General features: G+C 40.2%; 1 protein-coding gene across 1 annotated transcript in view; it reads right to left on the bottom strand.

Moving 5' to 3' along the window:
- The window catches only part of AKAP6 (A-kinase anchoring protein 6), a 351,900-nt gene that overhangs the window by 200,780 nt on the left and 127,532 nt on the right, over positions 1-23,588 (bottom strand). The window contains exons 4-6 of the mRNA XM_008710422.2: positions 23,400-23,522; positions 5,422-5,518; positions 4,115-4,278 (exon numbers count right to left, since the gene is read on the bottom strand). Of these exons, the coding sequence (XP_008708644.2) occupies positions 4,115-4,278; positions 5,422-5,518; positions 23,400-23,522 (384 nt within the window). The remainder of the gene's footprint in view (positions 1-4,114; positions 4,279-5,421; positions 5,519-23,399; positions 23,523-23,588) is intronic.

Genomic DNA, 23,588 nt, shown 5'->3' with positions numbered 1-23,588 from the left:
ATATGAAGAATTATTCCTCAAATCACTGATCGTTAAGGGTTTTTTTTTGTTGTTTTGTTTTGTTTTTTGTCACATTGTGAGCCTTGGTGCAGACTGTGGCAAGCCAGCCTAATTCTCGTCCACAATAAGATCCCATGTTCCAGCCACGCCACACGTTTTTACACCTTGAAGTCTCTGCACATGTTTCACGCTGACAAAAATCCTTCCCACCCCTCATTTAAAACATCAACTCCCCTGTAAATCTTTCTTTTGATACCCCCAAACAGGGTTCATCATTTCCTTCTCTGTGTACTCATAGTGCTGCAACCCTATCTTAAGTAGAGTATCTATCAGATTCTATCATAATTATTTGTTTACTGTCTCCACCACCAGAAATGAAAACTTGTACATTTACCCTTATCTAGGATTTCCCCATGTGCCAGGCACTGTTTTAAACACTTTAGATATGTCAACTCTTTAATCTGTACCACAACCCGTTTGCAGGGTATATTATCACTGCTTCCATTTTACAAACGAGGAAACTGAGACACAGAGAAGTTATGTCGTTCTCCCAAGGACACATAGCTAGTGAGCGCCCAGAGCTGAACTCAGGCAGTCGGACATGAGTCCGAGTCTGAGCCTTCCCTGATATTCTTTGTGTTTGCCCCACAGATGAAGGGAGGCAGGTCATGGATGTTAAACAGACACAAAGAATCATCATACTGATTTCTCCATAGTTTCCTAAGCTTAAATTAGAAATATATTACCTTTGTCTTAAACGGATTTCTCCTTCACCCCTGACTATGGAGGAGTTCATTTGTCCAGAGAAAATTCAGCCCCGACTGGGGAAGACAGAGCTAGTTGAGAGGTAGAAGGCCTGGGGTTTTGCTGCCTCTGGCAGGTCAGGGTCAAACTCTCCACACCTCCCTCAGCTTCCATGGCTGCCAGAACCTCCCTCCAGCAGCCTCTTCCGGGAGCTGTTTGTAGGTGCACGATTCTGCACACATAGCATGACACAGAATGCTGGACATAGAAATAGCAGTAACGAAAAACACTTGGGTTATTCTCTGTAAACGGAAGGGACTCGAGGAACACACTTTGACTTTGGGGATGATTTAAACAGAGAGGTTTCTGTCATTGTTTCTTAGAATCAAGGCACCCAAATCATTAAGAACCAGATATGTTTATTCTTCCTCCTGACCTTTAAATTGATATCTCAAGTCCCCACAGATGACCATCAGCCATTTTGCCATTTAAATCACTTCTTAATTCTTGTATTTGTATTTTTCTGATTAAAATAACTTTTAGTCATTGTAGAGATTCGGAAAATTCAGAGATATCTAAAAATATCTAATGGCATATTATAGGACTTTCCCAATGTTTTAAAATTCTCTTATAAAACATGATTTTAAGTGGCTGTATATCCTTTCATTAGGGTAAGATGTAGCTATGAGTTAATGAAACAATCCCTGTTTTAAAACATTTGGTTGATATCAATTATTGGCTGTTATAAGACTTCCTTTCATTCTGCGTGAGGATCCCAGTTGTATGAGAATCGCTAAGCCCTGCAGGGAAAGGGCCTCCTTAGAGCCTGTAAGATGGTGGTTCTCTGGGAGCTTGAGGAATGCAGATTCTGGGGCCCCAGCCAGGAGGTTCTGATCTGTCAAGGCTAGGCCTGGGCAGGTGCTCCTCTTTTTGAGAAATGCTGACACTGCCTCTCCTTGGATAATACTTTCTCTTCATTTGGTTACTTCTTTACTTCCTCTCAATATACGCACCCCCCGCAAAATGAGCTGATTTCAAAGTATCAAAGTCCAGTTGGCCCCAGTGAAGAGGGCTACTCATTTGTAGCCTCGGTCTTTTATTAATTTAGGTGCCTGCACCATCTCTGCAGTTCCTCTTTGGCACCTCCCGACCATGACTCGCACTTATCCCGCCTCCACTCACCCATGGTCCACAGCACACCAGGAGCAGCTTTTTATGCTGCCAATCAATGATGTCATTTCCCTCCTCACTACAAAACCCTCCCCTGTGTGACCATAGGCCACCCAGCTTCCCTCAGACCCTCCTTTCTCTCTCTCTCTCCAACTGCACTGGCCTGCTCACAGAATGCTGCCTCCTCAGAGAAGTCCTCCGTGATGCCCTGATGTAATCACTTCTCCCAGCCCAACCTCTGGCTGCTCCCTTTTCTTTTCTTTCACAGCACATCACCATCTATAAAGGAACGATTATTAGATTTAAGTCTGTCTCCCCACTTCACCACAAGATCCATGAGACAGGCCCTGAGACTAATTGTTCATCACCAGCATACCTGGCCCTGAGCAGTGCCAGTGAGAGGCAGTACTCTTAAGTGGAGACCTACATGGGCTCTGGGGCCAAAGGGCTCAAATTCAAATCTCAGTTCTGCTACTTGGGACCTGTGTGACCTCAGGCAAGTTACTTAACTTCTCTGGGCCTCCATTTTCTCCGCTGAGGATTATATGAGACTACCGGATAGGTTTGTTGTGAGAATTAAATGAAAGAATCCACAGAAGTGCTGTAGAAAAGCATGTGGTATGTAGAATGCATCCAATACAAGATAGCTTTTTAAAAGGAAGCAATCACTACATCTTGTTAAATAAATAGAACACAAGAGCTTTTTGAGTTTCGTCTTTTCTCATTATCACTGCCCCCCACCCCAGCCAAAGCATTAGCCCCAACAACTTCTCCCTGCAGCCTGCTCCTTGAGAGGACTCTACTTCTGCCCTGAGAAATATGCTGAATACATTCTCCCTTCCATATTATTAGTTCCAGCTTTGATCCTTTCATCACGTCACTTCCTAAAATGTGTGCTCATGTGCCAAGCCCCTGTTCTTCCTTCCTTCAAGTATTTCCTGAAATGTGACCTCCTCCGAGGAGCTTTCTTTAAGTGGAACTGAGCTCATCATTCCGTTCTCTGTTTCCAACAAATAAGTTAAAGGTTGTTGTGTGAGGTTCCAAAGCTATAAATCTGAGCTTTTCACTGGCTGCAGGGTCTCACCATTGCAGGGCCGGTGGGGTTTCTCCTCTGCCTACCCTGAAGAATACGAGTCTAAGAAGGTAAAGGGTTTGTTTAACTTGCTCTGTACACATGTAGCACAATGCCAATCCACATGGATGCTGAATAAATGTGACTTGATGATGATTTAATTACTTTGTCCACGCCAGGAATAGAAACCATGAACTCTTAAATCTGTTTCCCCCCACGTTGCAATATGTTTCGATGCTGAGTCTATTATGAGACTGGTTTTCTGCATGTACTTTCCCAAAAGGATACATACAAAAGAAAGAGAGATTACATGAAAATATCAAATTAATAAAATTATTTTTCACATCATGAGTCCAAAGATACCTTTAGAACAGCAGTGCACTGTAGTAAAAGGTGCCTCATTTAAAGTTTAATTGCATATGCTTTATGGGTTATTTTGTAAATCTAAAATAGACAACCAAGACATGTCAATACTCATTTTTAAAGTACTTGTTGTATTCGGTGCATGCACCATTATGGAGAACTTACACTCAGAGCAAAAAGATTTGTAGCAAAGCATATGACCTTCTTCCCACTACAATGACCATCCCCTAATTAGGCAATGCATCTGATAGTCATTAACAGGAATGAGATAATGAATCACTTTCTCTCTTCTTTGTTAATTTGCTGTAACCAAGCGGCTAATGGATGTCAGAGCTGAGTGATTGCACTGATTATAGTGATTTATAGTTGCAACAAAACAATTTAAAACCATTCTGATTATTCATGTTAAAGATGCTTTATGTTTTGTTTACTAAATGTTTTATGTCCCCCTTTCTCCTACCCCTAAAGTATTGTCCCCCTCCTACCCTGCCACTTTTGACAAAAAGACCTCTTCCTGGAAAACTTGAAAGTTGTAGGCTTTTTTTTTTATTGTTTTAAACTAAGCCATTTCATTTTGTTTATCTTTTCTCTCTCTATATCTATCCAAATAGATATATAGATATAGATAGATGGATATAGAAATAGATATACAAAGTTTACCCAGTAGAAACAAAAAGCCTTAGGGGTGGAAAGAAAACTTCAGTGATGCCTAGTTCAAAAGAAGGCAGAAATGAGAGGAAATCAGGCAAACTTCAAGCCACTTACCTTGGGGCTTCCACTCCCTTCCTCGCCCTCCACAGACACATCAGTAGCCAGAATCTCGGCTTTGATGGTATCCAGAGCCCTGAGAATCCAGCTGTGTTGTCGTTTGATTTGCCTCTGCAGCTCCTTCCACTGGCTTGCAATCATCCGCAGCATGTCCTTCAGCCCTTCTCCAAAAGGAGGAGAAAGCACAAGTTACAGACTTGACTGCCTTTTTTAGCCAGTATTGTCTTTTATCCAGTAAATTAGATGAATATTTCAAATAGTTAACTTAATTTCAAACGACCATTATCATCACCTTCCACATAAGCATTTTTCTCCGAGGAGAGGGGCTGGGGATTTTTGCCTTCACATAAGGCATAGGGACACAAAAATGGGATCCCCACAAGGATGCACGGCTCGGAATCGACTTAGCTTCAGTATATTGGCTAAAACAAAAATGCATGTTGAACAAAAATCACGATATATAAAAATTCCTAACACTGAAGCTTCATATTCCAAAGAAAAGGCCCTGTGTGTATCTGTGTGGAGACTTTATAGTGATCAGAAAGATGTACAGAAATAGGTAAAGTGAATTCAGTGAGGGGTATAGTAAATGGGCCAGAATTAAGACAGCAGTCTTTTGCATTAGCACGTCCGATTAATGCTGCTCTTTTCTTATTTAGCTGTGGTGAGCTCAAAGCAAGAGCCAAATTATAATTCATCCTGTCTTGTGGTCTTTTACTACCAGGATAAGTATAACCAAATGACAAAACTATTTTTTATTTATAATCTGTTCCTCATAAATACATTAATACTGGGTAAGAGTTGGTTTAAGGCCAAACTCTTCTAATCCAATGACCAGCAAAAAAAACATGCAAAATGTTCATGTGTGTGAATTGGCAGGGAAATAATCGGATATATCTAGACCGCCTGCCTTGTATCTGTAATGCTATCTATAAGTACCCTAATGCATATGCATTATAACTATTTGCACAATTCTCATTCATTATCTTAATGTTATTTCCAGAGCACCTACATCAAAAAGCATGTCAATGTGAAGTTTTCAGGAATGTGATTTCAATTGAAACTCGGGCGAACAGCAAGCCCAAAATAAAATGAACAGACCATTTGGAGGCAGTATTTCATCTTATAAGTATCACAGCATTGTATGCAGTATATGAAACATTTATAAATCTTGAAGGTCAATCTGATAATGTAAATATTAATAATACATAAGGAAGGGAATATATGCAGTAATTTACAGCAATGCTTCTTCATTCTTAATAGTCTGGAGACATAAAGGCTTGCAATATTTCAGGAGGATTTACCTGCTTTGTGAGATGCAATAAGCTCGAGAAGTTGGTGTCCTTCCTCCTCCACAGCTTCCTTGAGAGCACAATGACTGTCTACATTCAACTTAAAACTCTGCAAGGAAAAATATGAGCATCAAACCCTGGCAAGGCAGCTAAACATAAAACATCCATACAAAATTACTTGCTACTTTTTATCAAGAACCACACAGCCCAATTTACCCAATAGACAAACTAATTTGCAATACTAAAAGCTATTGATATTTGGGATCTGGGCTCAAAATGTTTCCATTAGATTAGCAGAGTGCATCTGTTTGGAAACAGCTGACAAATCTAGAAATTCATTAGGTTTTTATGAAAAGTCACATCCCGTAGGCTATATCAGGAGTAGCAGTGTTCTATAAAATACACTGAATTTCTACCAGCACATATGAGCTCTTTTCTTCACTTTTTAAAAATGTTAGTGATAGCACTATTTATGAAACCATAAAAAAATTGGCAGCATAAAATATATTAGCCTTACATGCATATATATAAATCCATTAATATAGTAAGGTTTGGATTCAGCTGTTTCTCAGATATCACACAAACCAGCGAGTATCAAAGTGGATTGAGGTGCTGTATGGAGGAGTCAAATGCTTCCCAAATCTTTGATTTTTAAAAGCTTATTCCTTACAATGTGACTCTGCTTGAAAAATGAATACGTCAAGCATATTGGGGGCATTTTTCACTCACGACAGTTATCCAAAAACCAAAAATTGCTGGTATGGCTGAATCTCAACTCAGAGCCATTTCTTTCAGGGAGCCTTCTCGATTGCTTTACAACATGGAGTTATATACTCCCTTCTCCCTGCTCCTTATGTGTGTTTCTACTATAGAGTTTATCATCTGTTTTCTGCTTTCTTTCTATACTTGGCTACCAAATCATAAGCAATTTTAAAGAAATGCCAGTTTCACATTCATTTCCAACTCATGTCACACACAAGATGTTCAATAAAGTTGCAGAAACAATGGATATCTGTCGAAGCAGATCAATAAAACTCGCGGAAGGGAAGGCTTCCATTTAGGTATTTCAAGAAACACAGCTGGTTTTCCAAAAATTTCCCACCTCTGGAATGTTAGAAGGCATTCCGACCATAGGAGGTCCAGTGTAGAGTAATCATAGTAACCAATCTATTGAGTCAATGGCTAGTCTTCAGGGAGAAAATCGATTCCTTGAGTTGACTAATTAGACCATGAGTTTGAAATACTGTGCGCCAAATGTTGGGTTTTCCATGACAGGGTTCCAAAATATACAACGTATTTTGCTGTCACTGATCACTCATTGAGCAACAGCTATATGCACAGCACTAAGCGTGGTGTTAAGAATATTTAACAGAATTCATGATGATACAGACCCAGTTAGAATGTAATTTGGATGAAAGAGGTTAAACTACCATAAATTGTGAAATTAGGTATCATTCATTCAAAAACCATGCATCGTGCCTGTTCTGTACACTGGACTAATAGTGAGTTAAGGGTTTAAAACATGGCCTCTGGCATCAAAGGGCAAATAAACATGTTACTAGGAGAACAAAATACAGCCCAAGAACATCATCTTGGATGTTCAACAGTGAATCTGGGTTCTCTTTTTCATGGTGGAGGAAAGGGGGTCTTTTTAAACCTCAAAAGAAAAAGCAGATTAAAAGAATCTGGATGTGCAGGAGATAGGGACAGAGAGATCAGACCATGAAGTATACAGATAAGAATTTTGATTAAAAAAATTTTTTTGGCTCCAAAATGATGAACCATTTCATCTGACTAGAGGCAAAAGAAAGAGTAAAGTTTTAGCCAAATACGATGGGAAAAAAACCATATTAAGTTTCCCCACAGGCTGTTCACTCTTTCTTGTATCATCTTCTTTCAGCTACAGGTATATGGTTGGATAACATAAAGTATGGTGAAGTATGGGAAGCCTAATGCTCCTGGTCAATGCAAACACTATGATATCTATGAAAAACTAAATATTTATTATTTTATAGCCAAAATATGGCTGCATGTACTTTTTGCCCCTGCAGTAGAAATCCTCAACTCTGAAGCAATGCCATGTGGATTAAGGTTCCTGTATGTTTCAGGAAGAACGGACAAGGAAAAGAAAAACACTTGAGATTGACGTGAGAGTGCCACAATTTAGGAAGAAACCTGTTCTACAGATTTCCTTATAACTGTAAATTCAGCCTAGTGCTCTCTCTGATTCTCTGTTTACTTACAACAGACTTGTGCTGAATGGTTCGTAATCATGAGCTTCTGAAGAGGTGCATGAGGCCTATGTCTCAGAGCAAAAGAGAACCTAAGGACCTGTGAGTAGGTTGGATAATTTGACATAATTGAAGCCAAGAGTATAGAATAGATGCAGCTGGGTCTGGTTCTGCCTCAAGATGATGTGGAAGCATTTGATTAGGAAAGTGGAAAAGATGAGGTATTCATTATCAGGAAAAAGATAAGCTGATAAGCTTGATGCTGTAGAAAAGACTCATTTAATATATCTATTACCCAAATGGTACAATATTGCTTGATTTTCAGGTGCACCCATTAACCATTAATAATATCAACTAGGAATACACAATGGGCCTCTGAGAAGGCAGCCATACAGGCACATTAACAAAATTGTCAATGAAATTTCTGGCTGCTAAAGGATTCTGTAATAAGCTCTCCCTACTCTGCCCCCACCTCTTCCTTAGGGAAGGAAGCTTAGACAAAAGGGTTTTATTTTCTTTCTTTTTCTTTTTCCTTGAACCTGATACTTGGACACATTTCCATTCTTGTGCTCCTAACAGGTTCCCTCAGCAATGCCTGATATCCCTCTGCAATATCCATAGCATTCCAAGAAAATGCAGGGCATCCTCTGAAGATTTAATTTATGGCAACAACATTGCCATAGGTGGGTACCACATTCCTATGTCACTGATTGTGTGAAATTCCTTAATTATGAGTAATCTGGGTTCTATGAGACACCAGCTCTTTTTTCACGTCTTTAAAGCAGCATGTAATTGAACATCTAGAAGAGGAATGGAAATGGAAATGGAAAATACAGTGACTGAACAAAGGCCTGGATTACCAAAGAGATGGTACATCAGAGGCTGACCAATGGGTATTTCCATACCTGCAATCTCTAGCCTCACCAGCTCAGATAGATCTGGGAGCATTACTCCTTGGCAGAATCGAAATTTGGGGAAGCATACCGATTGTACTTTGACCATGATCAGACTTTACAAAACAGATAAAATACTACATCTAATCCATTTCTATTCAAACTTCTGAAGAGCCCCATTTGATGGGAGTATGGCAGTCATGCAGATATGAAATGTAATCAAGGAAATGTGTGCCTTGGTAGACAAAACTATGACAAAGGTGAAGAATGACTACTCATGAGGACTCATAAGAACAGATATGGATCCCCTGGTATAGGAAATAGTGGGAAAGACCATAATCACATTCAGAGGCTTAAAGATCCAAAGTGGCTCAGCCTTAGTGGCACAGTATCGTGAACACAGACTTTCAATCATCCAATGAAATACCGTTAATGTCTGCCAGGTCCATTGAGGTCCGTGAGTTTTGGGATGTTCATGAACAATCCGGCCAAAAAAAGTTGAGTCTTTCTCGACCAATTTCAGTTTTTTTTAAGGGCATAAATTAATAGATATTTACCGGGCAGTCTTTACCAGGCTTAGAGATACAAAAGGTAACAATACACAATACACAATCCTGGCACAAGCAGCATATAGTCTTTTGGGTAAAAGAGATTAAAAAAAAAAAAAAAAAGCCAGTAGCCTTATATGACCCAGCACAGCATAAATGTGGAATTAGGGTTTGGTGTCTAATAGAGAGTGATGGGACCTTCAGCAAACCGAAGAGTAATATGTCCTACCCAACGAGATTTTTTTTTTTTTAATTAAAGTATCATGCTGGCCAAGTAAAACCAAGACTGTGGGCTATATTCGGTGTAAGTGTGGTAAGTGCTGGATAGGTGCTGTGGGATTCCAAGCTGGGCGCCAGGCTCTGCAGAGCCTTGCAGGGAGGTTGCAGAGAAAGGACTAATTTGTATGCAGGCCTGGAGATAGCGTTTATTGCAGCAGGAAGTGGGAAGCCACGAGCAGCTCTGTGTGGTTGGGACAGGGTACAAGCAGGAGAGGTGGAAGCTGTGGCTACAGATGGTCATTAACCCCAAGGGCCATGAAAGAGGGAAGAAGATGTCAGCAACACTGGAGAGGGACTGGTGCAGTTCTGTGTTCTAGAAAGCTCTCTCTGGTTGTTGTGCAGAGCTGATTTTTAAAAGGGCAGACTGGAGACAAGCAGGCCATTTAGGAGGCTGCTATGGTAATACAGGCCAGATGTTTCTGCATGCTCACAATTTTTTTAATTAAAAAAAGGTATGCTTTTCTTCTAAATGAATGAAAGAAGAAAAAAATGGAGAAAATCTTCTGTCTTTTTAAGTTTTTCTCAGTGTGTGAGAGCAGCGTGTGCCAGAATTTAGTTCTTTGGCTGTTCGGATGATAAATACCAGAGGTTATTAGTCAGGAGTCTCCCAATGTGAAAGACATATTGAACTGATGAACTTTTACTCCCACTGTCATTTTAAAGAGATGGTATATATGCTGATGAATAAGGCACTTGATGACACTTTTTCTTCACACAAAAGATTTTTACTACCCTAAGAAAATGAAAACTTGCTTTTTTTTTTTTTTTTTTTACAAGGGCAGGAGGAAGAATGTGTGTTCAATCAGAAAAGCAGAGACTTAAAAAGTCACCTGCTACCTGCCTCGGGCCATCTCCACCCGGGCTCCACTCTGAGACATGCCTACACCACCCTGCGTTCCCGCAGGGGCTCTTCGTGAGGAAGAAAGCCCCATCCCCTGGGTCGCGCCTGGCAGGTCCTCTTCCCCTCTCCCCAAAGCCGTCGACAGAGTATGATCATCTTGTCCTCAAAATATAAAATATACCTCGCAAACGCCATATGTGCCAAGAAGTTAAAGATTTTTATGAGTAAACAGTTCTTTGTTTAAGAACCTCCTAAAAACTTGACAAGGCATTATACAGCCATTCAAGTGAAGATTATGAAATCACATGAAAAATACACAGAACGTATTGCAAGCCCAAAAAAATGAAGATTCAGAATTGCGTCTGTGATGGTAGTATACCTATGTAAATGAATAGTCCCAGTGCACGGAAACAGAAGACCGCGGGGAAACAGAACAAAATGTGAACATCATTTGCGCAGGGCAGGACTTGGAGTTAACGGAGTCTGGTCTCTTGGAATGAGCTCTCAGTGCTCTGGCTTTCTACAACAGAAGATGAAAATAATACTGACTTCTAGGTTATTGTGAGAATTAGAGATAATGATTATAAAGCATTGACGCTGCGCCCGGAAATAAGTGGGACCCAAGAAAAATCATTACGACTTTTAAGTTCTTTTTCTCTTTTTTCAAACATGTTCTGTGGGAAATAGTACTTTCTGGTGACTTCAGACGACAAGGAGCACTTACTGCCGAGGCCCTCTGAACTCCGCCAGGGCAGATAGCACATTGTCTTTCCTTCAGTGTCACCGCCCAGCACACGCCTGTCCACAGGAGGCGCCCAAACATAGATGCTGCCTTCTGAGATTGGGGCGGAGGGCACGCGGACCGAGAGGCCAATGATTTGGGGCTTCCTCTTGCCTCAAGTGCGTGCTCTTGGGCGAATCATCTAACCCTTGTGGGCTTCTGTTTCCTTGTCTGCAGTCCAGGCATTTGGACTCAATATTTTCCAGTCCTTGGACACGTTGATTTTATCTTTCAGCCAGACAGTTCAGGATAGGTGGCTTGGGAGACTTTTTATTTATTCTAAACTAGAAAATGTTCAAAGGGGGAAGAATCCCAAAGGCCATCTAACCATTCATCTACCCCAGGGCAGCTCCGTCCCTCAACCATTCCTGGCAGATGTGTTCATTCTATTTTTAACTATCTCCAGGGAAGTTTCTTCTAACTTCTCATCCTGAGTCTGCAACATTTATTCTCAGGAATTTAAGAGCTCTGTGCAAAGCAGCACGAGCTTTCCTCTGCTTCAGATTCTTTTGCCAAGTCATCTCTCCAGTGTGGGAGTTGGAAATCAGAAACATTGTGAGAATATGCCAACAAAATCCACACGTCCAATCAATCATCAAGCCCTGCCAATTAATTTCTCCATCCTCGACTCTTCCACATTGACTAACACTGCCTTTGAGTCAGGCCCCCATCATCATCCCTTGCTAGGTTGACTTCGAGAGCTTTGGTCATGGCCCCTCAAAACTGTATTTATTCCTTATTTGTGGCATGCCTGTGAAGGCACAGGCATTGTCCTAAGCACGCAGGATGTGGCTGTGAACAAGGTAAATATAGCCCCTGACCTCACAGAGCTCACAGTCTAATGGGGGGTGGAGGATGTGCATCTTATAAACAGGCAGTTGCAATCGATTGTGTCAAGGAGGCCATAACATCATGTAGGTACTGGTGACAGCATGGACTCTGGAACTGGACGGCCTGGGTTCAAATCTCAGCTCTTCCATCACCCACCCACTGTGTAACTGTGGGGAACCTCTAGGTACTTAGTTTGTTCAAATTTAAAAAGGGAGAAATGTTAGTGCCTACTTCATTTGCTGTGAGGAAGAAAGGCCTTTTTACCAGTAGAACACAGCCTGGCATATCATACTAGCTCAATGAAAACCATCTTATTATACAGAATGGCCCGCCTCCAAGACAACCGAAAAAGATGCTCCTTCTCTTAAAATCCTCCAATAGCTTCCCAGCATTGTAGGATAAGGTCCAGCCCCTGGCATGACCTACAGAGCCCTCTAAAATCCCAACCAAGTCTGCTTCTCAGGTCCCATGTCTGCCTTGAAATGTGCCTGAATGGCTTCAAGTTTCCAGCTTACACCAGCCATCTCGCTCCTCTCAGACTCCGCGCTCACTGGGACCTCTGGTAAGGACTGGTATGGACAGTCTTCCCCTTTCCCTGGCTAAGCCCTGCTCATTCTTTAAGATTCACCTCAGGGGTCAATCTCTCTAGCAAGTTTTCCCTGACTTTCTTTTATCCTCCCGGTTTGCACATTCTCCTAAGTATCCCCAGTACTTGTGCAGAGCTCAAACCGCTACTTGCTGCCATGTTGGATAACTAACTGGTGATGTGTGTGCTTCCCAGCTGTGAGTTCCTTGAGTTCCTTCTCAATCATTTTTGAATCCACAGTGCCTTGGACGGTGCCTGGCACACAGAACATGCCTACCAAATGTGCAGAGAACAAATAAAGATTCATAACAAAAAACTTCCACATAGCTTTCAAACTGCACATGGCACTTTGGGAGATGTTGGTACAGTCACTCTTTGCTTGGAAGTGGTTGATAAATGCCTCCAAATTTTACTCAGTGAACACCATGTAAATGAGCTGTCATGTTCCTTCCCTTACAAAATTACTTGCCAATTACACTTAGATGATCCCAGGGTAATTGCCATGTAAACTGTACCCTGGCTGAGATAGCCCAAATCATCAATTTAACTTTACCCTCTCATCATATGGTACTTACCACATAATTAAATAAATGGTCAGCCACCACCACAATTGTCTATCTCCCCAACAAAATGAAGTGGCTACATTTGTTGCTGATTTATCAGTTATGACAATATGGAAAACACACTTCAGGTATAATATCAGAAGCTTAAAAAATTTAAAAGCACTATGTACTCTTGAGAAAGATATTCCAAGTTTATGATCAAAAAGAGAAGCATTATAAAAACTTTGTTTTCCTTTAAAAAAAAGAAGAAGAAGAAGAAGAAGTCACTAAGATATAAAGACAAAAAAAAAAACAAAAACCCTCATTCCTCCTAAGGAGACTTTCTTCCTAAAACCTCAGATAATAAAAACATCTCCAAGCACTTGAAGGTGAGTTTAGCTCTTCAAACAAATCACAATTTCTTTCAAATAAACAGTTGCATTTTTCCTGTGTGGAAGGCAAAATGTATTTTACTTAAGGTTGACATTCTTTCCTGATTGACTTGCTAATATTTTATGCAAGAAGCAGATACATGGGAGAGATCCTAAATGTTGACAGTGCCTCTTAGTGACCACATTTTCATTTGCTTTTCTGGATGCCACCTCCCCACCTGGCACAGGTAATCACGTTGACTTCCCAGCATGGCCACATTAGGCCAAATGGATTCTCAAACAGGGGTTCTGTCTAAAGGGACCATTTGACTTCCAGAACACACTGCTCTGAGGCTCTGATTGAAAAAGAGGTCAACGCTGGCCCAAATATCACTCTCCCCCCTGCAGTGGAATAACTGATGTGCAGCAGCCCCTACAGATGTGGAGTCACCGAGGTGATGGATGGATACGAGTACATTATTCACATGTACATCTGCTAATATACAGGTCCCAGTGCAAACACCAAGACTTAAGAATATTATGTGGATTTAGGGCAATCCCTGAAGGACTCTACTTCCATTAGAAATTTGTTTGGCAGCCTGGGGCAAATCTATTCCAACTCCCACATGCTTCATGCATTTGAGAGGGGGAACCAAACTGCTTTAAAAAATAAATTTAATAAATTTTGTAATGTCAAATCATTAACATCCTGTCTAGTCATATCGTCTTCGTATTTTGAAAGAGCAACATTAACCTGTGGAATTTTTTTTTAAACCTTTCTAATATCTGAGTTAACATTTTTATTTTCCTTGGGTTTTCTGCCAAAGGGAATGAATTACATCCTGAAAACAGGAGAAAACATTCCAATTTTTTCCCTCTATAGGCATTTCTCTTGTCACAAATATACCAGACAATACCCAGAAAGCTCTGTGACCAGAGTCCATTTGGGTTTGGAAATAGTAGAGGAAATAATTTAACTTGCAGACATTCCCGGTTATTGTTTGCTGATTTACAATACTAGTTACAATTTGCTGCCTGTAATGGTTGTAACACTGCTCTTACAAATGCTCATTCATTCATCTAGCAGATATTTTTAGTACCTATTATGCACATGCAAGGCTGGGTGTCAGAGGAGACAGCAGAGACACACAAGCCATCCCCTCAAGTAGGTGACGGTCTGGGTGGATGGGGAGAAATCCAACCTCTCTAGGGACACCTGAGCTTCTCACACCACGTATTCTTCTCAGGTCTCCAAGGAAAATGCTCACGATTCTCCCCAAATGAGCAAAGTATCCTCACATACAACGTGTTTATTTATCTTCACAACAATCTTCAGTAGCCATAGCAGGCGTTTTTTCGTGTCAGATCTGTTTCAGGCCTGAAACTCTTACCTTAATATCACTTATATTGAGCGAACAGCTTCAAGATTCTCAAATTCCACGTGACACAGTAGGTAAGTAGCATCTGCAAATGGGTCTACACAGGAAGAGAGGTGGGAGGTGACAGCACCCGGGCTCAGGTGAGTCAGGTCCCGCACTGGCTTCTGTCCATACAGTGTCCTGCAGCCTGTGCTGGAAGCCTCATGGTGCAAAGCCAGTCTGCAAACATTCTCCTCAGCACTTAGCTTATCACTGCTCTAAGTAAAAAGTGCTTAAGAAATGCAGTGTTTCCCTGGCACCCTAATTTTAAACACCCATTCCGTCCTAAAAAGATCAATAAACAAAATAATAAATTGGTAAAATGTTTAGCCACCAACAATTTTCAAAACGATGAGAACTGCTGGGTATCATCGCTCAAGTCCTTAAACTGAGTCAATCCAAGAGTGTATTCCCGGGTGCTCTGAACAGTTCAGGGATCCTTTTTAAACTGAAAACGGAAGACAATACTATTTGTCTCCTAGATGTACAGAATTAGTTCTATGAGCCAAGGAACGGGGTCCAGGACTTCCACATGGCCAAAATGAGCCTCCTGTCCCCACATATCAACATCAAAATGCCTGCATGCTTATGAATTCCCACCAGAGCTTTCCATTCCCAACCCACCAAAGGAAGTAACTCAAGGCTGGGAGTTGAGTATTTTAAATCCCCCAAAGAGAAGTAATGCTGCTCCTTACTAAACTCTCAGCTATTCACCTTAAGCTGATGGGAATCAAGGGCAATAAGCAAATGGAACTTCAAAGCTCCTACGAGGCCACCAGCTCTGTTCAGCAAGGCTGAGGGAAGTGGCGGCCAAACTCACATAGTTCAGGCTTTTGAAGTCTAACCGACTGCCTCCTGTTAGCTGAGCGATTCAGTCGCTGCTGTACAGTGGCAGCTGCTGGTCTTGCAAAGCTCTGCCTTCTTTGGCCAGGGCTGCCTATCATCTCAGCAGAGAAAGGTAGCCAGGCAGAGGTGGGCACCAGAAAGTGGGAAAAAGAAAAGCTCATCATCTCTTAACTTCAAGCAATGAAAAATGGAGCTGAGGTGGAGACAGGAGGGCAAGCAAAAGAAAACCAGCTGAGTGTATTCTGGAAAATTTTCTTGTACAGCTAAAAACTCTGTTATTAGTATATTGTGTGTTTTTTTTAATGAAACAAATGAAAGCTATTTAATAAAAAATACGTTATAGCATGACGTTCTAAATATAGATGATAAATGCATCAAAGTATCTGTATGGCGATTTTGTTAGCCAGGAACATTACCACTTTAATCCAGTCTGTCTTTATAAGTACTTAGGGTAATGACACATTAAAGAAAAATTTTCAAACTCTTCAAGGATACCAAGACTGTGAACACTGTCCGCAGGATTTGGGTGCTTCACTGCCACCTTGTGGTAGCACTCTCAAATTGCAGGTACCGATCCTAAAAAGAACAATGAAGTTCTAGAAGGTGGGCTTTAAAAGTTACCCCTATAAACACATACTCAACCTCTGTACACACATAAACATAGACTCTACTCACTTTTCCAGGCCTGTAGCAAAACCTGTCCCTAGCGTATGAGGGGACTCTCATTACATGGGGGCCCTCAGCTGCTGCTATAAACAGACACTAATGGCACAAGGAGGAGATTTTTAACTGATGTTAAAAAAAAACCCTGAATGATCATTGCAGTATTATTTGCGAAAGCATAAATAAGGACGCAGCTTAAATGGCCATCATCATGGGAACGATTACATAAATTGCGGCGCATCCACACAATAAAATATTAAGGAGCTGCTAAAAGTAAAATGGGTAGTAGATCTTCATGTACTGACAGAAGGATGTCTGAGATATCTTCAGATATAAAAAGCAAGTCATTGAACAGTATGTATAATATGAATTTTAAAAACTCTTAAAATGTATGCACTTTTACATAAAGAGGTCCAAAAGGATATAGAACAAACTGTTTATGCAAGTTATCCAAAGAAGGGTAAGACTTTTCACTTTTATTTTTACAGTCTTTTATACAGTTTGAATTTTTTCCCCAGTGAATATAATGTTTTCCGTATTTACTTCCATAATATCAGCATCTGCATGAAAGACAAAATTTCCTTCACCTTCAGCACATGCCCCCCATGGTCACTGAGCTTTTGTAACATCTGCCCCCTTTCCCATGTAATATTCCTTGTAATGCTCACATTCCCCGGTTCCACACACCCCCAGATGGCCCTAGAGCTTCAATCCCACTCTACACAGCTTTCTGACACTTTTCACACTCTTCGATAACATTCAAGTCTTGGTCAGATTTCTGTTAGCTGTGAAGTAGCATGCCTTGCTGTGCTATTGTCAAGGACATTAGTAGCCTCAGGGGAGAGTAGGGAAGAGGAAACAGACATTGGCAAGGAGGTTTCTGACTATTGAGAGAGAACATCAGAAAGAGAACTCTGACTCATCCCCCTCCCACTAATCTAACCACTCTCTTCTGTTCTTACCTTCCTTCTACCTAATCCTGACCCACATCCTTTCCAGTTTTCTCATGGTTAGACATCACTTCATCCATGCATTCAATAACAGCCTCCCTGATCTTAGGTTTGTTCCACCCATGCCTAGGTAAGCAAGCTTCCTGGAACACACTGGTCTTCCCAGGACTGGAATCCAAACATGCTTTTGACACAGGTAGAGACCTGTTGCCTGCTTATCAGCCTGGCCTTGACGTCTGCTGAACCCCGGATTCTTCAAACTGTTGAGAAATCCATGTTCTTTTGGAACAGAATCCCCCAAATACTATCCTTTTAACATACTTTCTATTCACATCATCGATCTGGGACTCATTTCCTTAATATATACAAAACTCCCATAAATCTTGAAGCAAAAAGCCAATGACCCAACAGAAAAAAATTGGCTAAGAATATGAGCAGACAGTTCTCAGAAAATAAATACAAATGACTCTTAAAAATATGAAGAGGTACTCGACTCCACTTAAAAGATAAGAAATACAAACTAAACCACAATGAGATGCTATTTGTAACTATCAAATGGACAAAGATCCCCAATGTGATAACATACTTCATAGCAAGGATGTGCAGATATGGAGGCATTCTCATGCCCTCCTGAGTATAAACTGGTACAATTGCTATCAAGGACAATTTGGCAATACGGAAAAATTGTAAATGTGTATAACCTTTGGTCCAGAAATTTCACATGTAAGGTATTTACTCCAAGGATATACTTACAACGATGCAATATGATGAATATACAAGGATATTCACTGAGGCGCTGTTCATAATTTTAAAAAAGACTGCAAACAACCTAAGTTTTCATCAATAAAGAACTAGCTAAGTGAATTATGGCATATTCATAAATGGAACACTGTGCGGACATTCAAAAGGATAAAGTAGTTCTACCTTTACTGATTTTGAATTATTGGTAACATACATCAAGGGAACAAAGTTAAGTACACATATGCATTTGTTTCCAAATACCTTGAATAACTCTGAAAGAATATAAAGAACCAAGGAAAGTGGATGCCTCAGAGGAAGAGAATCGGTCACCGAGGGGACAGAGGTAGGAGGCTTACTTTTGACTTTCTACCTTTTTACTCCCTTCCTTTATTTACCGTTAGAATTTTGTGTAACATCCACATATTCATGAGCCAAACACACACACACACACACACACACACACACACCCCCCTTAAAAAACCGATAACGTTGTCTGTACCAGCATATCTTTCGAATGCTACACTCAAACCTATTTTCCATTATGCTCATAGTTATTCTTCCTCTAAGCCAGGGACTTCATCCAGTTAATCAATGTCAAATTGACCCTAACCCCATGGAATTTACAGTTGATTCATGTCATTCTCCTGTTCTAAAATAAAATCAAACCCTCACGGAGCCCCTCTGTGCCCAGAGAATCATTCAACCCATTAAAAAGACATTCAATCTCCTTCACCATCAGCCCCAACCTGAAAGACCCCAACCTGATCTCAGCCACACAAGATGACTCACCACACCTCCCTTACTTGGCCATAAAGTTTCCTCCTATCTCCTCTCCTCCCCTCTCTATCCAAAAGATCCCATATGGCCAGCGAGGTCTACATCCAATTATTTCTTTGAGGCTTCTTTACTCTCAGGAAGAACCAATAAAACTTCTCTCTGTGCTCCTAACAGTACTTTGCTTATCCTACAAGAAGTTTACTGCTCAAAATTATATTACATTTCTCTTTTATGGCCCTAGAGATGACTACATTTAATCTGTGGTCATCTCCCTTAGATTGCAAATCCCTGGAAGAAAGAAGCCAGACTCATTCATCATCTATTCCCAGCACCTACATAATTGCCTGGCACACACACAGGTGCTTGATATAGATGAACTCCTCATCACCACTTCTCCCCGTGTTTTCTCATTCATCAAACTGAATTAAGAATACTGTTCCTCCAATGCTATTTCTATGGAGCTGGTTACTGTTTGCCCAAAATGACATGGTACTACCTATGCGAATTTATCTCCCAAGTTTAAGCCAGGCCCTTGTGCTTAGTTCTTCTTCCTAACTCTTGCACAGCTGTCTGGAGTCAGCTAGACTTTGCTTTCTCCTACTAGATATCTGGTCTGCTATAGATTTTAGAAACTGCTGGTTTGTTTTCCCGCAATTGGTTTTATATGATGTGGTGCCCATTTGGTGAGTTAGGCATGCATAAAAAGTACTTGGGAGATCAGAGTTATCTTTTCAAAAGCAAATATGGATGTGAAATGAAATCTCTAGAGGGAGAAGTTGCTGTCCTGCTCTGCTGCTTTACTCATAAGCACTCTCACTCTGAAGATATTATGAATTCTCTTAAAGGAAAAAAAATCTAAATAGTTTGCCAAGAACTATTTATGATGCTTCTATTCGTAACGCATCTAGTCAAAAATAGCTTTTGGTGACTTCTGTTTCTTTAGACACTAAGAAAGGTGATGAAAGAAACCACCTAAATGTCCATCAACAAGTGAAAGGATAAACAAATTGTGATAACTTTGTACAATGGAATATTACTCAGCAAATCAAACGAATAAGCAGTTGAAACATGCAACATCAAAATAGGTGAAAGAAACCTGGGGCAGGGGGAGATGAGAGAGAAGAGACAGAGGACACATTTTGTTTGACTCCATTTATGTAAAATTCTAGAAAGTACAAAAATAATCTTCATAGTAACAGAAAGCAGGTCAGTAATTGCTTACAGATTAGGGAAAGGCCAGGAGGGAAGGGAGGAAGGAATTACAAAAGAGTCATGAGGTAGTCTTTGAAGGTGATGGATATATTCACTATCTTGACTCTGAAGGTGGTTTTATGGGTGTATACATTTGCCAATTTGTCGAAGCTTGGAGATGTATATATTTTAAATATATACAATTTATTGTATGTCAATTATACCTCCAATAAAGCTGTTTTCAGAAAAAAAATAGAGGTGAGGAAGAAGGGAATCTGGCCGAGAACATATGTATACAATACTGTTTTAAGTTTTCAAAGAAGAGGGATGTTCAGTACTCACAAAATACCTTTCCAGAATGACATTTTCCTGAGAATGTTATTTTCTAGGAAGACGGGAATTGTATTTTTGAAAGGAGCAGCCAGGTTGCAAGCAGATGATTAATTATCATGGAAAATCATTGATGTATCATTGCAATTTCACAGTACTTCTTACAGTTAAAATAAAGCTCCTTCATATCTCTCATAAAGGTATTGTGAAGCTTTAATTGATTTGTGTTGGTAAAAACCCTTGGTTACCACCATGGAAAATAATTGAACTAAGTATCAAAATATAAATGTACAACTTTTGTTATTGTTTTTATGTTTGTTTTTCTTTACAATAATCACTGCAGAGTGGCAACTTTTCTAACCCATGGCTAAACCAAGGAAGACACTGAACTCGGGGGCTCACACATCTGTTGATTCAATGTTGAATTATAGAATCTACAGAGGTGTTTAGAGAAACCTGCATAGCTACCTCTACGTACTGGATAATCTCGTGCATACCACTTGCTCACTCAGGAAGGAGCAGCAATGACTTATGCCAGTTGAATTCAAGGATATAAATCTCTGGGCTTAGTTGTATGCTTTCTTTATGGGAAGGCAGACACTCTTTGCCTTCTTTTGAGAAGAATAACTTAATATTAACTCAGCACCACAGTAAGGAAATACAATAAAAAAAATAAATGACAGTATCGATCAGGAGGACAATGTCGACATTGTCCTCAGAGACATGGAGTAACTCGGTTTGTCTGAGAGACGTTTAAACAACAGGCTGTATCTAGAGTCACAGACACTGCATAACGCAGCATGGCAGTGACTCAGTAATTGTCCCTAAGTATCACTGCTGACCCACGCACGCTAAGCCTTCAGTAACTGGTAGCCAGTATTATTCATAATTTCAGAAGTCAAAGTTGTGATTGCCACTGAACATTCACTGAGCAGGTCTGGAGTGCACAGTACCTCACTCTTTGGAAAGCAGAGATAAAGATGTTCCTATGTTATCTCTCTTCCAACCAATATAATTAGACGCGATAATAGAGAAAACTCATTTCAAGAAAGTGTTGATCATTAGGCAACAACAAGGTTATTCTTTAAGAGATAAACATTTTAAGAAGGACTCTTTGCTACAGATATAGGGTAGAGATTCACAGCAAAGGGGATGGTGGGGTCCACATTTTGGATGAGACTGTCACCATGAGGCAGGTACAAAAGCATGCAATTCATCATGGGCAGCTGTAAAGAGTTCGGCAACTTATTAAGGCTAGAATACAGTAGTCACAGGCTACATGTGGCAATTTACATTTAAATGTAAGTTAATTAGAATTAAAAATTCATTTCTTCAGTTGCTTTAGCCACATTTCAAGTGCTCAGCAGATGCATGTGGTGAGTGGCTCCTATGTTAGTGCAACCTTGAACATTCCATTCTCACAGAAAGTTCTAGTGAATAGGGGTGGGCTAGAATGAGGCAGAGGCCAACACAGGGATGCTAAGGAAGGAACTCTGTGGTAGGGACTTGAGAACAACGAGTGCACAATTGTTTACAAAGAGGCCATGTTGCTCAACTCCCAAAGAGAAGCGAGACCCTGGTTCATACTCTCCTAGTCTGGCTTTCAACAAATAGCCAAGAGTTAAAGTACCCTTTATGTCCCCATGCCCTCTGGGACCTCAAAAACTAAATGTGTGTTTTCCATAAAATATTAAATCAAGAGAAATTAAGACAGCACACTTAATGTGAAATAAAGTTCATATACTCCTGTTTAAACACAGATTAGAATTTCTGTCAGAACAATGCCAGTGAAAAGTTGACATTCTAATTAATACAATTTACATTATAAAGCACTGAATATCTTTATCTTGCTATTATGAAATGCCCTCTTTAAAAAAAAAAAATCAAGGCTCTACTGAATAGGGAATTGAGTAGCAAGGGCAATATTTAAAAACCCATGTACAAGAGAGGTGGTTAGGGTCACTGGCATTTTTACACACCATCACCCCAGGTCTCTAAAAAGGGAAGCAATACACTCATCCTCTTACACACAGTTTTGTCATCTTTTATCATCCACAAAGCTATTTTCATGCAGCAATAGGATTTTGAGGCTGTTTTACTTGTAATGCTATAAAACATACTGCAAACCGCAAATACCAAAAGCCTAACACATCCTTGCTCTCCTTCCCCTCTTCTCCCCTCTCATCTCCCTCTCTCTCATTCTCTCATTTAACATCACAGGGAACCGTCTGGAACCCTGTGAACTCGCACACATGTAGGACTCCCAGACGATGTTTATTCAATCCAAATTCTGAGTGTGTAAGAGGGGCAGAAAATCAACCCCACAGTTGGGTACCCAAGGATTCGTGTTCGTTGCCTTTGTCAATTTTATGCTATCGGTGAAAGGAATAAAGATGAGATCCTTAAAGCCTGAATTTTCATTTCCTATGACAACGTGCTTTTTCTTCATGCTTTATCACACTCCACTACTTGGTTTCCACCCCTTCATAATTGATATCGGCCATTTGAAGCATTCAGTAAAAACCTCATGAGGTTCATCAAATGTCCCCCAGTCTATAATTCTTGCTTCTAACATATTCAGAAGCATATTCATCCAAGTATTTTCCACTTCCCCTCCATGGTTTTCCCTGTGCACAGGGACGAGTGTAATGACAGTTGTATTAATTATATGCTGAAAAAACCACATAGCAGCAAAAATGATGGAGATCATCATTTTAAATATTTTATTAAAATAACCCAGTGTAGAACAGATAATGTAGACCCTCTTGATAATGAGAGGTTCATTAATTTTACAAGAATTCTAGAAAGCTTAGAATGGTCATCAAAATTATCTCTTTCATTTATTTATTTTTCAGAAAGGGAAAAACCTTCAATCATACCTTTAGAGAACAAGAGTCTAGCAAATTTTCTAAGGTATATTTAAGTTAATTACTTACCTTTCTGGGAAAAGTTTTGAAAAAAAATAGCTTGAAACATGGAGGATTTAAATTTCATAGTATATTACTTGAAATGCCTGTAAATTTTCAGCTTCTGCAGTTTACCCCATTAAAACTTGGTTTCATTAGCATATAATGACTTCTGATAAATAAAATTGATATTCCCCATAAACAAACAAGCAGTGCATTAAAATCCTTCCATTACTAACAGCAAAAGCAACACAGTCTTGCCTACCAAGTGTGTCTCCAGGTACAGTTTAAGGCCATCCGTCTCTGCTTTAGGGGGTGTCCAATTCTCAGTGGTTTCCATGGCTTCATTTAACCACTGAATGAATTCATCCAGCTTGTTTACAAACCCCTTTGTGACAGAAAAGAGAAGGGGAAAAAAGGACAAGAAAAGCATGTTAGTTGATCATTTCTCTAA

This window comes from Ursus maritimus, unplaced genomic scaffold (genome assembly GCF_017311325.1).
Source record: "Ursus maritimus isolate PB19 unplaced genomic scaffold, ASM1731132v1 scaffold_36, whole genome shotgun sequence".
Taxonomy (NCBI): Eukaryota; Metazoa; Chordata; class Mammalia; order Carnivora; family Ursidae; genus Ursus; species Ursus maritimus.
The sequence above is the reverse complement of the archived record's forward strand: the minus strand, read 5'-3'. Positions and strand labels throughout refer to the sequence as shown.